The 21,621-nt window shown below is 44.2% G+C and overlaps 1 protein-coding gene across 1 annotated transcript in view; it reads right to left on the bottom strand.

Annotated features, from left to right (window-relative positions):
- Positions 1-15,298, bottom strand: part of ism1 (isthmin 1) — an 87,945-nt gene extending 72,647 nt beyond the window's left edge. Inside the window, exon 1 of the mRNA XM_041179385.1 lies at positions 14,706-15,298. Coding sequence (XP_041035319.1) covers positions 14,706-15,077 — 372 coding nt within the window. The 5' untranslated portion in view covers positions 15,078-15,298. The remainder of the gene's footprint in view (positions 1-14,705) is intronic.
- Positions 15,299-21,621: the final 6,323 nt, after the last annotated feature.

The following is a 21,621-nucleotide window of genomic DNA, read 5'->3' as shown; positions in this document are numbered from 1 at the left end:
GGTAGGTTTTAAGAAGTGTCTTAAAGGAGAAGAGAGAGGGAGAGGGGGAGGGAATTCCAAAGATGATGACCCAGGCAGCTGAAGGCAGGATTGCCAATGGTAGTGCGATTCACAATCAAGAGTTGGAGGGTTGCAAAGATCTCAGAGGTTTGTTGAGTTGGAGGAGATTATAAAGATAGGGTTGGGCTGGGCCATGGAAGGATTTGAAAACAAGAATGAGAATTTTAAAATTGAGGTGCTAGGAACTATGAACATCCATTTTTGAGTGAAAATGATTACTATGATTCTATGACTGTTAAAATTGTTTTAATATGGGGGATAAATCCCACACCCAGTCTTGTCCTCACTCAATATGCATGCACTTTCCAGCAGGGGATCGAGGCAAGCAAAGGCAAGTGTCTAACTTTTCCTCTCTGTAGCCTGAGGTAACTGAAGCTAACAAACCACCGCCAGCCACGCCCCCCCCACACCCCCCCACCATGTGCAGAAGGCCAACTCATAAAGATGGGTAAATCAATTAAACTGCAATCTTTCACTGTGCTCACAATTCGTCACCACATTTTTCATATAAAAATCAAAGAATGGTTGCAACATCATTCAGCCCGTCATGTCTGAGCTGGCTCTCTGCAAGAGTTACTCAGCTAGTCCCACTCTCCCGCCCTTGCACCGTAATCCTGCAAATTTTGTCTCCTCTAATTCTCTTTTGAAAACCACGATTGAACCTGCCTCCACCGCACTCTCAGGTAGCATATTCCAGATCCTAACCACTCACTGCACTAAAACATTTTTCCCAATGCCACCATCAGCATTTATGAACCAAGTGGGCTATTACAACAGATCCAGTATTCTCATGGGCACCATTACTGAGATTGGCTTCTTCACCCTGTTTTATTTAATTTATTGAATTTAAATTCCCCAGCTGCTGCGGTGGGATTTGAACTCATGTTGGAATCATAGAAGGTTTCCAGCACAGAAGGAGGCCACTTGGCCCATCGTGTCTGTGCTGGCCGAACAATAAACCACCCAGCCTTATCCCACTTTCCAGTGTTTGGTCCATAGCCCTTCAGGTTTCGGCACTTGAGGTGCACATTCAGACATCTTTTAAATGAGTTGAGGGTTTCTGCCTCTACTACCCTTTCAGGCAGTGAGTGCCAGACCCCCACAACCCTCTGGGTGAAAATTCTTTTCCTCATCTCCCCTCCAGTCTTTCTACCAGTCACTTCAAATCTATGGTCCATAGTCACTGACCTTGCTGCTAGAATAAATAGGTCCTTCCCATCTACTCCATCCAGGCCCCTCTCAATTTTGTACATCTCAATCAAATCTCCCCTCAGCCTCCTCTGTTCCAAGGAGAACAACCCCAGCATCTCCAACCTTTCCTCATGGCTGCAATTTCCCAGCCCTGGCAATATCCTCGTAAATCTCCTCTGTACCCTCCCTAATGCAATTACACCCTTTCTGTAATGAGGTGACCAGAGCTGCACAGAGCACTCAAGTTGTGGCCTAACTAATATTTTATATAGTTCCAGCATAACCTCCCCTCTCTTTCATTCTATGCCTTGGCTAATAAATGAAAGGGTTCCATGTGCCTTCTTAACCACCTTATGCTACCTTCAGGGATCTGTGGACATTCACTTCAAGGTCCCTCACTTCCTCTACACCCCTCAATATCCTCCCATTTACTGTGTAACCCTTTGCCTTGTTTGACCTCTCCAAATTCATCACCTCACATTTCTCTGGGTTTAATTCCATTTGCCACTTTTCTGCCCACCTGACTAGTCCAGGTCAGAGATCAGATGTTGCCAGACCTCTAGATTATTAATCCAGTAACATAACAACTATGCTATCATTCTCCACTCTATGTAAAACAAAATATCCACAATTCACAAGTTACAGAGCAATATCTGAGGCAAAATCTAATTTTATCATCACTATAAATAATCTAGGATCTGTGACATGGCAACAGATTAGAAGAATAAAGAGACATTCAAATAACTAAAATAAAATGCTCAGCATGTCAATTTATGCTATTAGCATGTTTTTTTTATTTCATGAGATGTGGACATCAATGGCAAGGCCAGCATTTGTTGTCCATCCCTAATTGCTCCTGAACTGAGGGCAGCTTGTTAGCCCATTTCAGAGGGCAGTTAGGAGTTCACCACATTGCTGTGGGCCTGGAGTCACATGCAGGCCAGGCCAAGTAAGGACAGCAGATTTCCTTCCCTAAAGGGACATTAGTGAACTAGATGGGCTTTTACTGCAATTGATGTTTCATTGTTACCATTACCAATGGTAGCTTTCCAATTCCAGTTTCCATTAATTGCAACAACTAGATACCGCAGCTGGGATTTGAACCCATGTTCCCAGAGCGTTAACATGTGTTTCTGGGCCAGTGACATTATCACTATGCCATAGTCTCCCCATAACAGGGTCAGAGAATTTCTGAATTGTCAACCTCAGGGGTTGTAATGGGATGCTAAAGTGGGTTCAAGCATACCCGCATTCACATTAGGGAACGGTATATAAATCCAGCCAAACTGACTAGATAGAAGACATAGCTATCAGTTCTCTTAACTGAGCTAACACAAGTTGCAACAGAGGAGGAGAGCCACTTGCCACACTGTGAGAGTGTGATTCTTTGCTACAGCAATCCAAAATTACCTAATCACACTGCTCTCCCCTCTCCTCATAGCTCATTATCTTTCTTAGCTTCAAAGGTTTATCCATTTCTTCCTCAATAAACACAATGGTCTCTTCCTCAACCACTGGTGACAAAGTATTCATGGAATCACAGTGTGATAGTGTACAAGGACACAAGAGTCAGGAGCAGGAGTAGACCATTTCCCCTTCAGCCTGCTCTGCCATTAGATAAGATGGTGACTGATCTGATTGTGGCTTCAACTCCTCGCCCCATTTTCACCCCTCCATAACCCTTAAGTCCTTTATCGATCAAAAATCTGTCTAACTCAGCCTTCGATATTTTCAATGAACCAACCTCCACTGCTCTCTGGGGAAGTGAATTCAACAGACTAATGACACTCAAAGAAAAAAAATTCTCATCCCCGTCTTAAAAGGGAGAGATGCCTATTTTTTAAACAGTCTCTCCTAGTTCTAGATTCCCCCATAAAGGTGAAACATCCTCTCAGCACCTTCCCTGTGAAGTCCCCCCAAGGTCTTTTAAGTTTCAATAAGATCACCTCTCATTCTTCTAAATTTTAAAATGCAGGAGGCCGTTAAAGCCCATCATTACCTGCCCTGGCTCTTAGGGTTAGCGCTATCCAAATAATACCACTCCCCTGCTCTTTCCTCATCATCCTGTAAATGTTTTCCCTTCAAGTAATATTCATCCAGCTCTCTTTTGACGGTTACTATTGAGTCTGGTGCCTTGACCCTTTCAGTCAGCGTGTTCCGGACACAACAATTTGCTGTGTGAAAAAATGGTCATCTCTGGTTCTTTTACCAATCACCTTTAACTAGGATTGTCAACTATGATTAAATGTATTCCTGGAGGTTTCATCATACGACTTGCCCCCACGCTCCAGCCATTACTCGGCCATTATGTTCATCCTTGTGACTGCCTTCCTGTGCCAGTTGGAAAGCAAAAAGACTCATCGCCGCATTGGCTAATAATTGACTGTCAGCCAGAGAGTGTTTATTCCCCCCATTCTTTTGGATTATTCGTTTGGTGACATTATCCATCTCTCCAAAGGGAAATCTTTTCTTTCCTTGTGATTATGGTGGAGAGATTGGTAGCATTGAATCCAGCAATAATAATTTTCCATCAGTGCTTTTCCTGACCCAGTAATCCAGAAAATTAGCTCTCGATCCCCTATATCTGCACATAGGAGTTATTATTTCATGGTCTGGGGTGCTTCTTTGAATCTTTATAAACCAATCTGTGAGTGTTACACCCTTAAGCTTTGACTTTTTGTTACAGTTCCCTTGCATTGGAAGCTTGTCATGCTATTTTACTGAATTAAAATCTGTGTGAATAAGGTTCGGTAGTGAGCATAAAGAACCTTTAGAATGCCTAATATTAATCTCTTTCTTTGCACCTTGAACAGTTTAAATTCACAGCTGCACTAAAACTGGGTTTCCGAAATTACCAACTTCTCAAACGAAAATCATAAAGTTATCACTCAAATTTTAATTTCCTGGCAAGATTGAATAGTAAGTGCATGGAGATTGTTCACACGCTGAGCTCTGAATACGATGACATGAGGTGAAAAGTTACGCCTTCATTTGAAAAAAAAAGGATTTGCAACCTCTGCTTTCTGGGGAGGTAGTGGCACAATGGTATTGCTACTGGACTAGTATACCTGAAGCCCAGGGTAATGCTCTGGGGATCGAGGGTTGAATCCCATCAGCATAGCACATGGTGAAATTTGAATTCCACAAAAGTCTGGAATTAAGAGTCTGATGGGCAAACACATCTGGTTCACTAATTCCCTTTAGGGAAGGAAATCTGCTGTCCTTACCTGGTCTGGTCTACACGTGACTCCAGCCCCTCACAGCAATGTGGTTGACCCTTAAATGCCCTCTGCAATTAGGGATGGACAATAAATGCTGGCCTAGCCAGCGATGCCCACATTCCATGAGTGAATAAAAGAAATGGCAAAACATAGCCTAATATAATAACCATAAAAATAAAGCTACATGCTCACTATAGGAGATGGAATATGAATCACATTGCTTATGTTTTCAGTAATATATTCTGTGCATAAAGGTGTTAGCTGTGACTCTAGGTTACTCTTGCCTTTGGATGAGAAGATAATTCAAGGCTCACAATCTCCAGAGACTTGGCCGCAGAAACTAGGCCAGGGGCTCTCACACTGGTTCTGCAGGCCCCTGGGTGCTCCCTAGAGACTTCACAGGGGGTCTGTGTGTGCTTACTGAGTGGCTTGAGGCCAGAGCAGAGAGGAACTGCCACATGTGCAGCACAGTGTGGGCTTGTTGCTTCTCCTCGGAGGGGGGTGTGCATGGAGTGCTGAGGGTGTCCTGAAAATCACTATCGCTGTAAGTAAATAGCTTTCTTAAAAGTATTATGAAACACTTTCCTCATACAGCTCAATCAAATTATGAGTCTTATAATTTAAACGGTGGGCCCATGATTACTAATCCAATCATCAACCAGAAATGCTTGAGAACCGCAGATCCCATCAGACACTCCAGTGTAGCACTGAGAGAGTGCGGCACTGTCAGAGATGCCATCTTTCAAATAGGACATTAAACTGAGGCCCCGCCCGCCCACTCAGGTGAACTTGAAGGATCCCACGGGCACTGGAATAGCAAGGAGAGTTCTCACCAGCGTCCTGGTCAATATTTATCTCTCAATCAACAGATTATCTAGTCATTATCACACTGCTGTTTGTGGGAGCTCGCTGTGCACAAAATTGGCTGCCACATTTTCTACATTACAACATTTGACTACACTTCCAAAGTTGCTTCATTGGCTGTAAAGCACTTCGAGGCACCCTGGAGGCATGAATGGTGCTATAGAAATTCACTTATTACTTTCTTTAGGGTTAAACATTAATCTAGTAAAGAACTGGGTGAAGTTAATTAGGCGAAAAGATGGGTTTAATGGTGGGGTCCATTCCTTTGTGAATGGCCTTCCAGTGCAGCTGCAAACAGAATGAGTGATAATTATGCAATTGTTGCATAATGTGGGTTTAAGATGTTTGTCCTTTGTAAGTTTGTTTGAAGAAAATGTTCAAAGTGAAAAAACAAGGCCTTGTAATTAGAATGTGATGTAATGTCATCTCCACAAAATATGAAAGCTATTTAACCCAAGTTACTTCATCACATGTGCTATATGTTCTGTTTACCACTATTTTCCTTTCACTCCACTCATATGGCAGGATTTTCTGGTTGGCGAGCGGGTGCTGGGTCAGCTTGCCGGCATGTAAAATGACGCATGGTGATGTCGGGCGTGTGTCCCGGTGTCACCGCGCGTCATTTAGATCATCAGTTTGGCGGCTGCACACCTGCCGAACTGTCAAAGGCCTATTATGGCCATTAAGAAAGTAATTAAAGTTGTTAAGAATGCTGCCCGTCCAACCTTAAGGTTGGTGAGGGGGCAGGTGAAGAGGGATGTGGTTTCATGAAGAATTTATTAATTAAATAAAAAAATTTTGAAAAAATTATTGGACATGTCCCAGCTCATGTGACAGTTTCACATGAGGGAACATGTCCTTAGAGTTTTTTTTTCCCCTTTATTAAATTTTTTAGAACTTAAACTAATCTCCCTGAGGCATCTCCGTGCCTCGGGAAGATTTCTGCGCTCTTTTGCGCGCGTGTGCGAAAGAGCACAGGCCCTGAGTCAGGGAATCCACCCACCCCCCCATTACACACAGGGAGCGCACAGCGCTTCCCGGGTGTGCGTCACACTGGGTGGGCCTTAATTGGCCCGCCCACATAAAATGGCGGCGCAGACCTGATTGGGGGCGCTGATCGGGTTCACCCACGCCCCCACACAAACCCCTGACGGGGACGGGGGCGGGGGGGGGGGGGTGGAATTCAGCCCATAGTTGCCGACTAAACATGAGGAGGTTTGAGAGGAGAGAGCATGTCAAACCTTACTAAACGGTTGTATATAAGAGTAGTTTCAGTCCTGGACATTACAGATAGCTGGGAGATAAATAGATCTGATAAAAACACATTGGATGCAAAAATCACAGATGGAGTTTTAGTTCTGAGATGCTTTTAGTTCTGAGATGCTGTACCCAGCCACAAAGTGATACGAACATATGAAATAGGGGCAGGAGTAGGCTATTTGGCCCCTTGACCTGCTCTGCCATTCAATAAGATCTTGGGTGTTTTGTCTGCATTTCGAATTCCAAATTCTCATCTACCCCTGATAACCTTTGATTCCCTTGCCTAACAAGAATCTATCCACAGATAAAAGCAAAATACTGCGGATGCTGGAAATCTGAAACAAAAACAGAAAATGTTGGAAAAACCTAGGTCTGACAGCATCTGTGGAGAGAGAAAGAGTTGACATTTCGAGTCTATGGTAGTTCTGAAGAAGGGTCATACGGACTCGAAACGTCAACTCTGTTTCTCTTTCCACAGATGCTGTCAGGCCTAAGTTTTTCCAACATTTTCTGTTTTTGTTTAAGAATCTATCTACTTCTGCCTTAAAAATATTCAATGACCCCGCCTCCACCATCTTTAGAGGCAGAGTTCCAAAGTCACACAACCCTCTGAGAGAAAAAATTCTCCTCTTCTCTGTCCTAAAAGGGCAACCCCTAATTTTAAAACAGTGCCCCCTAGTTCTGAACTCGCCCACAAGGGTCCACCTTGTCAAGACCGTTCAGGATCTTACATACTTCAATCAATTCCCACGTCCACCTTGTCAAGACCGTTCAGGATCTTACATACTTCAATCAAGTTACCCCTCACTCTTCTGAACTCCAGTGGAAACAAGCCCACTCTGCCTAATGATGTTTAATGACTCTTTATTCACAATGCTGGAAAGTGCTCAAGGGACAATCAAAAATATCTACTGAGCTTTCTGGGGCAATCCATTGCCCAATGTGATACTCACCTTCCCAAAGTCCCAGCTCTCTAGCCTGCACAGAAAATGAATCAGAGCATCAAGGATCCCCAGCAAAACTGCAGTCAATGGGAATTGGGGGAAAACTCTCTGCTGATTAGAGTCATACCTAGCACAAAGGTTGTGTTTATTGGAGGTCAATCATCTCAATCCTAGGACATCACTGCAGGAGTTCCTCAGGGTAGTGTCCTAGGCCCAACTATCTTCAGTTGCTTCATCAATGACCTTCCTTCCATCATAAGGTCAGATGTGGGGATTTGCGCTGAGATTGCACAATGTTCAGCACTATTTGTGACTCCTCAGATACTGAAGCAGTCCATGTTCATATGCAGCAAGACCTGGACAATGTCCAAGCTTGGGTTGATAAGTGGCAAGTAACATTCACGTCACACAAATGCCAGGCAATGACCATCTCCAACAAGAAAGAATCTAACCATCTCCTCTTGATATTCAATAGCATTACCATCACTGAATCCTCCCCATATCAACATCCTGGGGGTGACCATTGACCAGAAACTGAACTGGACTAGCCATATAAATACTGTGGCTACAAGAGCAAGTCAGAGACTGGGAATTCTGCAGCGAGTAGCTCACCTCCTGACTTCCCAAAGCCTGTCCACCATCTACAAGGCTCAAGACAGGAGTGTGATGGAATAGTCTCCACTTGCCTGGATGAGTCAGCTCCCACAACACTCAAGAAGCTTGACACCATCCAGGACAAAGCAGCCCACTTGATTGGCACCCCATCCCTCACCTCCAACAACCACTCCCTCCACCACCAACGCACAGTAGCAGCAGTGTGTATCATTTATAAGGTGCATGGCAGCAACTCACCAAGGCTCCTTCAACAGCACCTTCCAAACCTGCAACTTCTACCACCTAGAAGGGCAAGGGTAGCAGATACATGGGAACACCACCATCTGGAAGGTCCTCTCCAAGCCGCACACCATCCTGACCCGGAATTATATTGCCTACACTGTCGCTGGATCAAAATCCTGAAACTCCCTCCCAAACAGCACTGTGGGGGTGTATCTAAATCACATTGACTACAGTGGTTGAAGAAAGCAGTTCACCATCACCTTCTCAATGGTAATTTGGGATGGGCGATAAAAATGCTGGCTTAGCCAGCGCGCCCACATCCTGTGAAAGAATAAAAAATGCAATCAGAATGTTAAAATCCCTACATTACATTAAAAAAATTGGCCTCCTTGACCAAGATTTTGTCCTAATATCTCCTAACCTGGCTCTGTGTCAAACTTTGATAACATTCTGATATTGCTACTTTAAAGTAAGACTTCCATATAGTGCCTTTCACAACATTCCAAAGCATTATACGGCTGTACTTCTGAAGTGTAGTCAATGTTATAATGTAGGAAAAGGCATTATATAAATGCAGAATGTTGTTATAAGGGCAGGGGCGATAATTCAAAAGTGCTTCATTGGCTGCAATGTACTTTGGGATAAGCTGAGGTCATGCGAAATGTTTTAATAAGTGCAAGCCTTTTCTTTACCTTCGTGTCCCAGACTAAACTAGCCATAATTCCCTTGACTATTCATCACTAGGTAATCCCACTACACAGTGTATAGCTGAGCGATCTGTAAATATCCATTCATGACGAAAGGCCACTCAAGCGAGGTGGCGGACTCTCATGGCATTCATGAAGTCATGCTCCAGCAAAAGTTAACGTCTTTGAAACTGAAGGAGAGCAAAGGAGAACGGAACTGGAGCAAAGAGGCAGGGGGAAGAATTTGAGGGGGAGAAGGACAAGCAAATTAGGAGGATGAAAACAGTACCAATTGTCACTGAAAAGATAGACATGTTGCTGATGCTTTACATCTTGCACTCATCAGGACAAATGCAAGAATACCAAATTTCAAACCATCACAACAATTTATACTACAGGAGCTATTAACTACATGTTACCAACCAATGCTACAGTGTTACAATTTACACAAAATTTAAGTTGAAATTTTCCACAAAATTTTAACAACAGAAAAATAAAGGATGACAAATGGAGGAATAGCTGGGAAAAGCCTTTCAGTTTTTAAAAAAAACTTGGACTTATATAGCTCTTTTCACACCCTTAAGAGTTCAATAGCCCACAAGGTATGTTTTGAAGTGTAGTCATTGTAGGAAATGTGTAAGTCAGTCTGTGTTAAGCTTAAGCCTCCACAAACAGCAATGAGATAATGGCCACATAGTTTTTTTAAATTAGAGTTGGTTGCGGGATGAATATTGGCCAGGACCACAGGAGAGAATTTACCCTGCTCTTCTTCAAATACTGTCATGGGATCCTGAGAGGGCAGATGGGGGGAGGGGGGATGGGGGGAGGGGGGAGGGGGTAGGTGGCTCAGTTTAACACTTCATCTGAAAGACAGCACTACCTTACATCCCAGCTGCACTGAAGTGTCGGGGTAGATTCTGTGCTCAAGTCTCTGGAGTGGGGCTTGAACCAACAGCCTTTTAATACAGAGACAAGACTGCTACCCACTGAGCTCCTGCTGACACTTGTCTACCTTCCCAATGTTGCTGCACCTAAGGTCGTATTCTTTATCAGAAGCAGATTTGACTTTCAGGGAGTAAGTTCAGGGGGGTGGCGTCCTAACTTGGCTGTCTTTGTGTTTGATTAAGGATGGCAGGCAGGTTCCTGAGACTGCAGGCCCAGAGGGCCCGTAGCTGGGGACGCACCGGGAGAGGTGGGCACCACTCAGGCAGAAAGGCAAGTCCTTCAAATTGGAAGCGTCCTTGGGAATGATAATAAAATTCCAAAACTTACAAGGGTGGAAGCCAATCAGGGGATTGAGGAAACTCCCCCCCCCCCAATTTAGGTCATAGATAGGGCCTCTCATTCTCAAGACCTTGTGACTGGAACGTGGAGTCTCCGGTTCTGATGGTTCTCTCACCTGGTGCCGGGAGGCAGCCTCCAGGGAGGCGTCAGGCTCAGCAGGAGTCCGCTCTGATGCTGGGGTGAGAGTCCTCCCCATCCCCCTCCCCATTCCTGTCCTAGTTGCTCATTAAAGCTACCTGCCGCACTGGCTGGTAAACATCTCTCTACCAATGTTTACCTGCTTCTGACAGGATTGCTGGGAGGCAACATCTTGCGGCAAAGACCCAAAGCTCTCGTCTCTGTCCTTGCTCCCGGCCCCGCCTTCAAACCTGTCCCCGTGGAACTGGGAAAATTCTGCCCATCATTACCCAAGCTCCTCCATATCCTTATCTCTCCTTATCTTTGTAATCTCCTCAACCCTCTGAGATATCTGTGCTCATCTAACTCTGGCCTCTTGTGAATCCTCAATTCTAACTGCTCTACCATTGGTGGCCGCAGCTTCAGTTGCCTGGGCCCCAAACTCTGGAATACCCTCCCTACATCTCTCCACCGTTCTACCTCATTTTCCACCTTTAAGACACTCATTAAAACACAACTCCTTGACCAGGCTTTTAGGTCATCTGACCTAATATCTCCTAATGTGGCTCAGTGTGCTACTTTATTTTATAATGCTCCTGTGAAGCATCTTGGGACATTTCATTATGTTAAAGATGCTATATAAATATAAGCTGTTGTTGAAACTGCTCTGAAGTGGCACCACACAGAAGAAACCAGCCTTTTTCAAAAACAATGCCATGCTTTATCCTTGAAGGGCAAGCAGATCTGATCCCCAATTATTTAACAGTCTTGATGACTGAACTTTTGCCCTTGTTGCTTGCAATATAATTCAAATATTTAGTTCTGCTGATTTAGCTACTAAAGCGAATGTGAATATTAAACATTACAAACAGAGGAAAGCACCATAACAACAGCAGTGTGTTCCTGTTGTTCCCTCATTTGTGAATTTTGGACCTTTATAACTTTCATACTCAAAATGCCAGCAATAAAGGACCTAGAAATACTTTTATACAAGCAGGTGCAAGAATAGAATGCGCATTACTCTAGTACATTTAATACCAACACACCCTTTAATCCCAGAAATTCCCATGACATTATAAACAATCAACTTAACGCTACAGCAATTTACAGACAGCAATAGTAAAATGGGGATTACTGATGTAAATGCATTACCCACTATTAGCTGTTTCTCACAAAACACAGTTATATTCTGCACTAAATGATGTGCTTTTGATTCCTTTCCCCGCGGTTAGTTGGTGAGTGACCTCAAAATGTGCAACACAGTACAACACATCCTATAGCATGCAAAGAATTTTGGCAGGTGGTTACCAAGGACATGACAACATTGGATGAATTTACACACACTGCATTAAAAGATTGTGTCGCAACATTTTTAGGGATGCCACCTTTATCCTCTCAAGCTTTTTATTTAACTCCCTCTTTAACCTTCCAGTCGAATACTGTGGTACTGGTACTGACTGCATCCTAGTCAAGTGATTATTCTTCATGTACGAGTCCAGAGCATCAATTAGATATCTGAATACAATGGGGCAGCATGGCTGTAAATTGTCACCTACCATTCACACACGTGCACTCAGAGACTAGTGGCCACTAGGTAGAGCTCAGGAGGTGAGAACCTACTAAATTTATTTCCCACATCAAACACCCAATGCAGCGTTGAGATTAATTACACGCGATTCCAATTGAGAATGGTCAATGCTACACACAAGATCAGGGCTTAAACGTGGGAGCTCCCTGGTCTAAACAGCACATCATGCATTTTGATTTGAAAAGTAAAGATGCCGCATTCTAACCATTCCTGTTACCTTTTTCAGGCTAAGAGCGAGAAATAGCCTTTCAAATAGTCATTTTTACCTACAACAACAACTTGTATTTATATAGCCCCTTTAAGGTAACAAAATGTCCCAAGGTGCTTCACAGGATAATTAAAACATCTAGCCACACAAAAAGATATTGGGTCAGATGACCAAACTTGGTGAAAGAGGTAGGTTTTAAGGAGCATCTTAAAGGAGGAAGGAAAGGTGGAAAGGTTTAGAGAGGGAATTCAAGAGCTTAGGACCCAGACAGCCGCCAATTGTGGAGTGATTAAATTCAGGGATGCTCAAGAGCTGTGAATTAGAGGAGCGTGGAGATATCAGAGGATTGTAGAGGCTAAAGGAGATTATAGAGAGAGGGAGGAGCGAGGGCTTGGAGGGATTTGAAAACAAGAATGAGAATTTTAAAATCGAGGCCACACTGGACTGGGAAGCAACATTGGTCAGCGAGCACAGAAATGATTGGTGAACAGGACCTGGTGCGAGTAAGGACTCGAGCAGCAGAGCACTGGATGACCTCAAGTTTATCTAGGGTAGGAATTCATTGGAGTAGTTAAGTCTAGAGGTAACAAAGGCATGAATGAGGGTTACCTACAAAAATGGAAAATGTCATACTCAGATGTACAGAATACCTGATGATGATGAATGGGGTGCCTTGGATATTTCAGTGATATGTATGCAATTTTTGTCACATTTAATTATGAGTTTTGACATTATCCTCAATACTGAACTGAAAATGAAACCTATGTTTAAGAATCTGGTCCAAATACTTATTTATCCAGACCATTCACTTGAAATACTTAAATATGCATTTATTACTTGCTAAATCAGATAGATGTTGTTCTGAAGCACCGTGTGTGATAGTGACAGCTACCACAGATATCAGCCATCCAAGTTTTTTATTGCAGTAACTATGACTTCAATTATCCAACTGCGATTGGACTGAGTAATTGTGCCAGATATCACATCATTGCGCCCAAATGGATGGGTAACTTGCCACCATGTTTAAGTGGGATGTTTTACCAGTTGCCAATGTCCTTTTAAAAAATATCTATTTAACTAACTACATCTACTGCGACATTAGAAGCTAATACTACCGAATGGTGCTCAGCATGATGATTTTTACTTGAGGAAGTATGGGGGTGGCACTTGTAACTGAGTGCCTCTGCCGCCCAAAGATATGTTCACAGCTGCAATCAGAATGCTGCCCGTCACTCAAACTAAATGGTGTCCGTAACTGGTTAGGGCCAAAGTTCACTATGCAACAGTGCAATGCCTAGCCCCTGTTAGTTGCTCGTGGAATGACTCTTCGGAACAGCCCAGGATCCAGGCTACACTCCCTAGGCTCTTGGGAGCAGGGCTGGGGTGGTGACATGCGCCCTGAATTTGAGAACTGCCTTGGGAAAATGGGAGGAGTGTAAAAAAGAGAGTTTCTGTCAAGCGTCTGTGAAATAACTTACTCAAGATTGGGAGAGCACTTTGAAATCTATCCCATCGAGCTACAGGCACCCGGAGTTTTGAATAGAGCCAGCTCACAATTGCTAAGTTGAAGCATTTTGCCTTATGATGCTGCTCTTCAATCATCATCTGAGAACTCACCTAAATCCCTCTCGCCATACATTCCACCCACTTTCAAACCTGATTTCCTTAGAACTGATTTAGTTTTAGGAAAAGTGGGATCTATTTCAACAAACAGGAAAGGAGACTAGAAATGGCTATTTGCTATCACCCATCTTAAAACATTGACAGATTTAATCAATATCTGTCTCTCTATCCGTCTCTTTCACTGTCTCTGTCCTCATCTATTTGTCCCTCTCCCACTGTCTCCACATATAGCTCTGTGTCTTTTCTCCTATCTCACCCTGCCTGTCTTTCTCTGTCTCTCTCGTTTCCTTATTGCATTCTATATCTGTCCCTCTTTCTCAGTCTCTCACTACCTCTTCTGGGTCTCTCACTATCTCTCGCTCACTCCCTGTCTTTCTCTCTATCACATTATCTCGCTGTGCCTCTCACTCTCTCGATGTCTCTCTCTCTATCATCATCTCCCTTTCTCTCTCTCACCCACGATCTCTGTGCCTCTATCACTACCTTCCTCTGTCTCTCTCGATCTTCCTGTATCTCTATCAATATATCCCTCTATCTCTCTCACTATCTCTCCATGTCTCTATCACTATCTCCCTCTGTCTCTATCACTATCTCCCTTTATCTCTCTCTCACTATCTCTCTCTGTCTCTTTCTCACTATCTCTCCCTGTCTCTATCACTATCTCTCCCTGTCTCTATCACTATCTCCCTCTGTCTCTATCACTATCTCCCTCTGTCTCTCTCCCACGATCTCTCCCTCTCTCTATCACCATCTCCCTCTATATCTCTCAGTGGTCGCTCTATCTCTCTCCCCAATACACACACACACTCTCTCTCTCCTTACCTGTGCAGTGCGTTCCTCGGTGCTGTTGGCTGTCTGTTGACCCAGGGGGATGCTCCTGAGGACTGTGATGTGGATGGTGAGAATGAGGAGCCCCAGTAGCAGCAGGAGCTCGGCAGCGAGGCGAGCCATTCTGCGGAGCCGCCGCCCTGTGGCTGAGAGGCGGCCGCGGCTCTCACTCGCTCCCGGCCGAGGGGAGCTGCTCTCAGGCTGTGCCGGGCTCGGGGGCTCGGCACTCGCTCGCGTCTCCACTTCGCAAATTTTTGCACAACAAGAAAAAAAATGATAAAAACGCAGCTTTTTGGAAGCAGAGCAAGAAAACAGTAAAAATAAAGCAAAGATGGGGGTGAGGTCAATATTCAGTCTGCTTAACATCCAACTCCAGCATCAGTCGGTAAATCATTCTCCTCATACATCAGCAACAAAATGTTTTTTCCTCTTTGTAAAAAGTTCAGACTCCTGGGCTTCACTTCTCTTTGAGCCATCCAGCGTTAGCCTCCTCCTCCAGCTCTTTAATGCTCATTTATTCCCCCCTCTGCTTTATCACTCACACTCTCTCTCTGGTTAAAATCTTGCAGCCAGATTTCACCCCACGCCCCATACTCTGCCACTCACTTCCCCATCTGCCCGGGATTCCCTGTAGCTCTCACTCTCTCTGCTTTTAGCTGCTGCTGTTTGCCCAGTGCTGCTGACTCTCTCTCAGTGACTACATGGACACAGCCTGCCTCTGCTCTCTCTCCCCCTCCTCTACCTCAATCCCTTCTTTCTTTCCCTCCCCTTTCCTCAATCCTCCTCTCCCTCTCAACTCCTCTCTCCCTCAATCCCTCCCTCTCCCTCAACCCCTTTCACCCTTCCTCTCTCTCTCTTTCAGTCTCTCCTCTCCCTCAATCCTTCTCTCCCTCCCTCTCCCGCAATCCCTCGCCCTCAATCCCTCTTCCTCCCTCTCCCGGTCCCTCCCTCTCTTTCTCAATCTCACTCTCTCCCTATCTCCCTCTCCCTCAATCCACCTCTCTCTCTCCCTCAATATCTCTCCCTTCCTGTCTCCCTCTCTATCTCCCTCAATCTCTCTCTCCCAATCTCTCTCTCTTCTCCAATCCCCCCTTCCCTCTCATCCTCCCTCTGTCTCTCTCCCTCACCCTAACCTGACCTTCTCCCTCCACCTCTCTACTCAGGAAGTTTCACTTTTTTTCTGTCTTTGCTCTTTTATTTTTCTCTTGCTCTGCATTCACAGGCCATACATCTCTCTCTGGGCTCGCCTTCCTCTCTCCTGGGCACTTCTTTCTCCCTCCGAGGTGCTCTCTTTCCTTAAATGTGGTTCTCGTTGTTCCAGTTTACCTTCCCTCCCTACCCAACAATGTATCATGTCTTTATCTCTGTCCTTCTCCCTCACCCACCACATGCATTTACCCCACCCTTCCCACACTCAGTCACTCACACACACACTCACACCTCTATGTTGCTCACACATCTAACTCCTGTCACACACTCACTGTACCCCACACACCTCCACTATTCCATACACATTTACCCGTAACAGAATCAGGTGAACTGCCCTCCCCACCACACATCTTTCCCTCAGTGCAACACCTTCACACATACATTTACACCCAGATTTTACAATAATATATCTATCCCAGTAGACTATCTATACCCCAACACAAGACAACCCATATATACATTTGCCCTCAACACATTTATTTAACAAACAAATCTAGCCACCCGCACTCACCCACCCCATACACCTTATCCACAGACACCTCTCCTCTCCCACACGTAACTATACCTACATACCAGCTACACCCTGGACACCGAGAACCTATCTCCAAGATCAGTTGAAACAATTGTCCCTGGAAACATTTATCCTAAACAGACAACTATCCTTAATAAAAAATAGTCCTTCTCTCAAACACACTACTCCTTTGAGACTGCTACCCTCTCCTACCCCTGTCAATCTCAATCCCCCCACACAGACATCAGAAACACACCCATTCTCAACACCACACAACTACTTCCACATGCCACACACACCTTCCCTCCACAGACACATACCTAGTCCCTAGCATATCTCAACCTGTCAGACAAACACACATACGTCCTCTACATACATCTACTGCCCCCTCCCAACCACCCATCCTTTTATACACAAACACTGCACCTCTCCCACACACCTACAGCCCCACCACTGCCACACAGCTCTCCAGCGCTCACATGTCCATTTACCCCTGCTGATTCCCACCCCTCCAGGATGATTGCTCCTACAGACACTGTCCTGCTGCACAATCGCATGGAGCTCAGCAGGATGTTGGTAGCATGCAATTGCTGCTCCCTGTCCCATGGAACAGTTGTCATCCGGACTGTGCTGCCGAAAGGGTGGTGGAAGCAGGTTTATAGAATCATTATAACACAGAAGGGGGCCATTTGGCCCATTGAGCCCATGCTGGCTCTCAGCAAGAGCCATTGAGCTAGTCCCACTCCCCTGCCCTTTCCCTGTAAGCCCTGAAATTTTTTTCTCTTCAGGCGTTTATCCAATTCCTTTTTGAAAGCCCTGATGTCTCCACCACACACTCAGGCAGTGCATTCCACTGATGTATAAAAAAGTTTTTCCTCATGTCGCCTTTGTTTTGCCAATCACCATAAATCAGTGCCCTCTGGTTCTCAGCCCTTCTGCTAATGGGAATAGTTTCTCCCTATCCACTTTGTCCTGACACATCATGATTTTGAACACCTCTATCCCCTTAGCCTCCTCATCTCCAAGGAGAACAGCCCCAGTTTCTCCAAACTATCCACGCAACTGAAGCTCCTCAATCTTGGAACCATTCTCATGATTCCTTTCTGCCCCCTCTTGAAAACCTTCAATAATAACTTTCAAAAAGGGTGTTGGATAAATACTCAAAGGGAAACTTTTGCGGGGCTATGCCGAAAGACCAGGGCGGGGGGTGAGACGAAATGGATAGCTCATCCAAAGAGCCAGCGCAGACAGGATGGAATAAATGGCCTCCTTCGGTGCTTATCTGGTAATCAACACCCTCTGAAGAAGAACTGAATGTGTGGAGAGCTGCAAGATGTTCCAATGACGTGGCAAATCTGTATAGATAGAAATGTTATTTTCTTTCTTAAGTCGGATTATAAATAAATGTTATCAGCGGTGACTGTCATCTTCACCGCAAGTACTGGTGGCAGGAACACCCTTCCTGCTGCAGGCCATTCTTAAAACTGCCAATTTAAAAAAAATGCGTTTCTATTTACAGTGCCAATGTGGCAGGGCAATAGAAATTCACAGTGACTCTGAGACCAATTATTAAGATAAATACCATTTTCAGGGCGTGAACTGGAGCAAAGGTAAAAGCAGAATGCAGAATTAGTTTCTGCCCTGTCACAAGTTATTCAGTGTCCACATCTCTGCATGACTGCTAGGTTATCTTTGGAAAGGCTGTAAATGCATTTAAGGTCTCGTGTGTGATGTTGCACTGCTCCTACAAGCATAAAGACAGCAGAGGAAGGACATTTGATACATCTACCTTGTCCTTCTAGATGTCTATTGCCCTCTAACATAACATTCTACTACCTCTTGAACGATTCCAGAATTTTTGCCTCTGCTGTTCTACCCAGAAGACTATTTCTGATATTAAACGCTCAACTCTTTTGAAGGAGTATTTTCTGAGCGGCAAGAGCTCCAGTTGCTAAAAGAAAACAGCCATGGATAACTAAAAGGACAAGGGGCATAACTTTCAACGAAGAGGCAGACAAAAATTCAAAATCTAGCACAGATCCTGGTGACTAGGAGAAATTAGAGATAAACTGCTTCAAATTGTGGCCAGGGGGTGTCTGCTGCATGACGCACAAAGATTAGCAGAACATTATTCTCTCGCTACCACAAGGAGTAGTTGAGGTGAATAGCATCGATGCACTTAAGGAGCAGCTAGGTAAGCAATTTGTGGCAAATGGGTAGCGTCCTTCTCTCTAAACTAAAAGTTCTGGGTTCAAGTCCCACCTCAGGACTTGATGACCAAGGACAGTGCATTCATAACACAGCCAAACAGGTTGAGTTCTTTTCTCAATTTATCTTTTACAGGATGTGGGCTTCACTGGCAAGGCCAGTGTTTGTTTCCCATCCCTAATTGCCCCATGAATTGAGTGGCTTGCTAGGCCATTTCAGAGGGCAGTTGAGAGTCAACCACATTGTTGCGTGTCTGGAGTCACATGTAGGCCAGACCGGGTAAGTTTGGCAGATTTCCTTCTCTGAAGGGCATTAGTGAACCAGTTGAGTTGATAGTTCCCATGGTCGCAATCATAATCACTGTTTTATCAGCCTTACATTCCAGATTAATTAATTGAATTTAAATTCCACCAGCTGCCATGGTGGGGTTTGAACCTCTGTCCCCAGAGCATTCACCTAGATTACTAGTCCAGTAACATCTCCCCGCTAATGCTGATATCAGCCAGAAAATCCTTCCAACAGTGGCAGGTGGTAAGAGTGGGAGAGTCATGTGATGGAAAGCCTCTGCCGTCACTATGCAAAGCTCCAAACTACAACATGCATGTAAAAGTGCATGTTGCCACAGCAACTCGGACTCCCTGGGTGAACTGTTACATGCCACCACTGGATAAACACAAGAGGGGAAAGAACAGTAGGATATGCTAATGGTGCTAGGTGAAGTAGGGGTGGGAGGAGACTTATGCCTTTGGAGCATAAACACCAGCACAAACTAGTTGGGCCAAATGGCCTATTTCTGCATTGTATATTCTAAGTAATCCATGTAAACATGCAGAAAACATAGCACCTGCCAGGCCAGAAAACTCAGCTCAGGCTGTGGGTCAATCCTGTATTGTTAGGACCAGTGTATAAATTTAAGTTTAGTTTATATTTGCATTTGTGGGTAAGAAAGGTGAAACACAGTTCTGGTTTCATTTTAGAGATTCTTTTCTGTGAGCTGGGTGCAGGGAAGCCTGAAGGCCCTGTTTATCTACATGCATTTTTAATGAGGTTTTACAACCCTTCAAGTGAAGTTAGGAAAAAAGCCTAAAGTAGAAAAAAACTGGGCTGTTGCCTAACGGCAGGGGTCCAGGGTTACAAGGAAAGACAGAAGAGCTGGCCAGCAGTCAGTGCATGTGTCTGCCAGAAAGTGGAGGCAGAAGTTCTACATTCTGTAGTAAGGGGTCCTGCAAGACTGCTGGGTAACTGAGTTTAGGGAACTCTTGTGTCTGCTCTGAAGCTGAAGCAACAGTGTGTTTGGATTACAGTTTTTGGGCATCTCAGGGAGAGATACCAACTGGAGGAAAATGCTCACAAGAAAACTGTGTGTACCTGAGGCAGCCCAAGGAAGAAGCATTGGTGTTGTGGTAGTGGTAAATCTTCACTAGGGTTTTGCGTCTGTAAGGATGTTGCTGGGATAAAAGCAATAGTGTGGGTTTGAATCATTTTTCTGGTGTTTGTATTCAAATCTTTCCAACCTTTTTGTCTACTGCAATATAGTTAATTTTTCTTGTTTAATAAATGTTTTATTCTTTGTGTTAAAATTATACTGGCAGACTCTCGTAAATGTGTTCAGTAACTGGGCTCCACAGTTTCTCAAAAAAAACACAAAAGTTAGGGTCTATGAAGCCAGGTTTCACTCTGGGAACTGACTTGTCCAGTATTAATACCAGCCGGAATCATAGCAGTATGCCTTAGCTACTCCCTAGGGAAAAATCAATAGATCCAATTGGTTACTAAAGAGGTAAGGGACAAATTCTGTTAACAGCAAGAAACACTGGCACTCTAGTAGCACCAAATCATGCTCTGTGAGGCCTGAATTTGATATTATATATAGTTTGGAAGAATGGGAGATGATCTCACTGAAATAGACAACATTTTTAGGGTTTTTTTTAATTCATTTGCAGGATGAATGTTTTGCTTATTTAACATTTCCTATGTTTCCTCTTTTGGCTTTTCCCATGTTACACGGTCATCACCTTATCAAGCATCATTTTTGGATTTGGCGGGTGGTTTTAGAGCTGGATGCCATTCCTACTGCTAACCCTGCCCATTTATCCAGGCTGCTGGCTTGCCAGTTCTGGGCTCTTTTGTAGCCAACAAGTTCCTGGAGTGGGACTTGAACCTGGGGCCCAGAGGCAGGCAAGCTGCCCAATGAGCCACTCCAGCTCATTGAAATTTCGACTGGTGCCAGCAATCCGAGTTCTGAAGGAAGCCTTTTCTTCAACAGAAGTATTTGCCTTACAGAGTCCTATGTACCTCACTACTCATTATTGTGAACAAGTCAATTGCCGAATGATATCCTGGTAAACCGGCTGTAGATATTTGCTTGAAATGATAGCATCGCAACTGTTATTGTTACCGTTACATCGTCAAAATCCAGGAACTTTGAAGGTTTCGTTTTCATGTAAAGAATGTGGAATGCATTAACACGAGAGACTCTTTGGTGCCGAGTAAATCGCAACATTTATGAAGGAATTAGCAAAACGCTTGAAGACCAATGTTTAAGAAATTGGGAGAAAGCAGGAAACGACGATTATAATAGATAGCTCCGATAGAGTTTGAGGCATGGCACAATCATTTGTCACAGCCAGATATGTGTGTTGAGGTTTCAATATTTCTGTAACCAGGAGTGCCACCTGCCTTTACCAATGAGAACAGAATAACTGTCCTCCCAATCTTAAATTTATAAAATGATAACTAACACACTCAGCAGAGACTTCAAGGGACTGAGCTATCTTCTGCATTCCAATGATGTGGTTGCCGTTCATGATTGAATTAGTGCCTTGCAGTCACTCCAGAAAACAGTTCATCTTTAATGCTTAATGTTTCTATCTTTAACACTCCTGTGAAATGCCTTGGGACATTTCATTGCATTAAGTGCTATATGAATGTAGGTTGTTGTTGTTATGTTGTGATAAGCTACATAAAGCCTATACACAAAAC

This window comes from Carcharodon carcharias, chromosome 2 (genome assembly GCF_017639515.1).
Source record: "Carcharodon carcharias isolate sCarCar2 chromosome 2, sCarCar2.pri, whole genome shotgun sequence".
Lineage (NCBI taxonomy): Eukaryota > Metazoa > Chordata > Chondrichthyes > Lamniformes > Lamnidae > Carcharodon > Carcharodon carcharias.
This window is presented reverse-complemented; position numbering and strand designations above follow the sequence as displayed.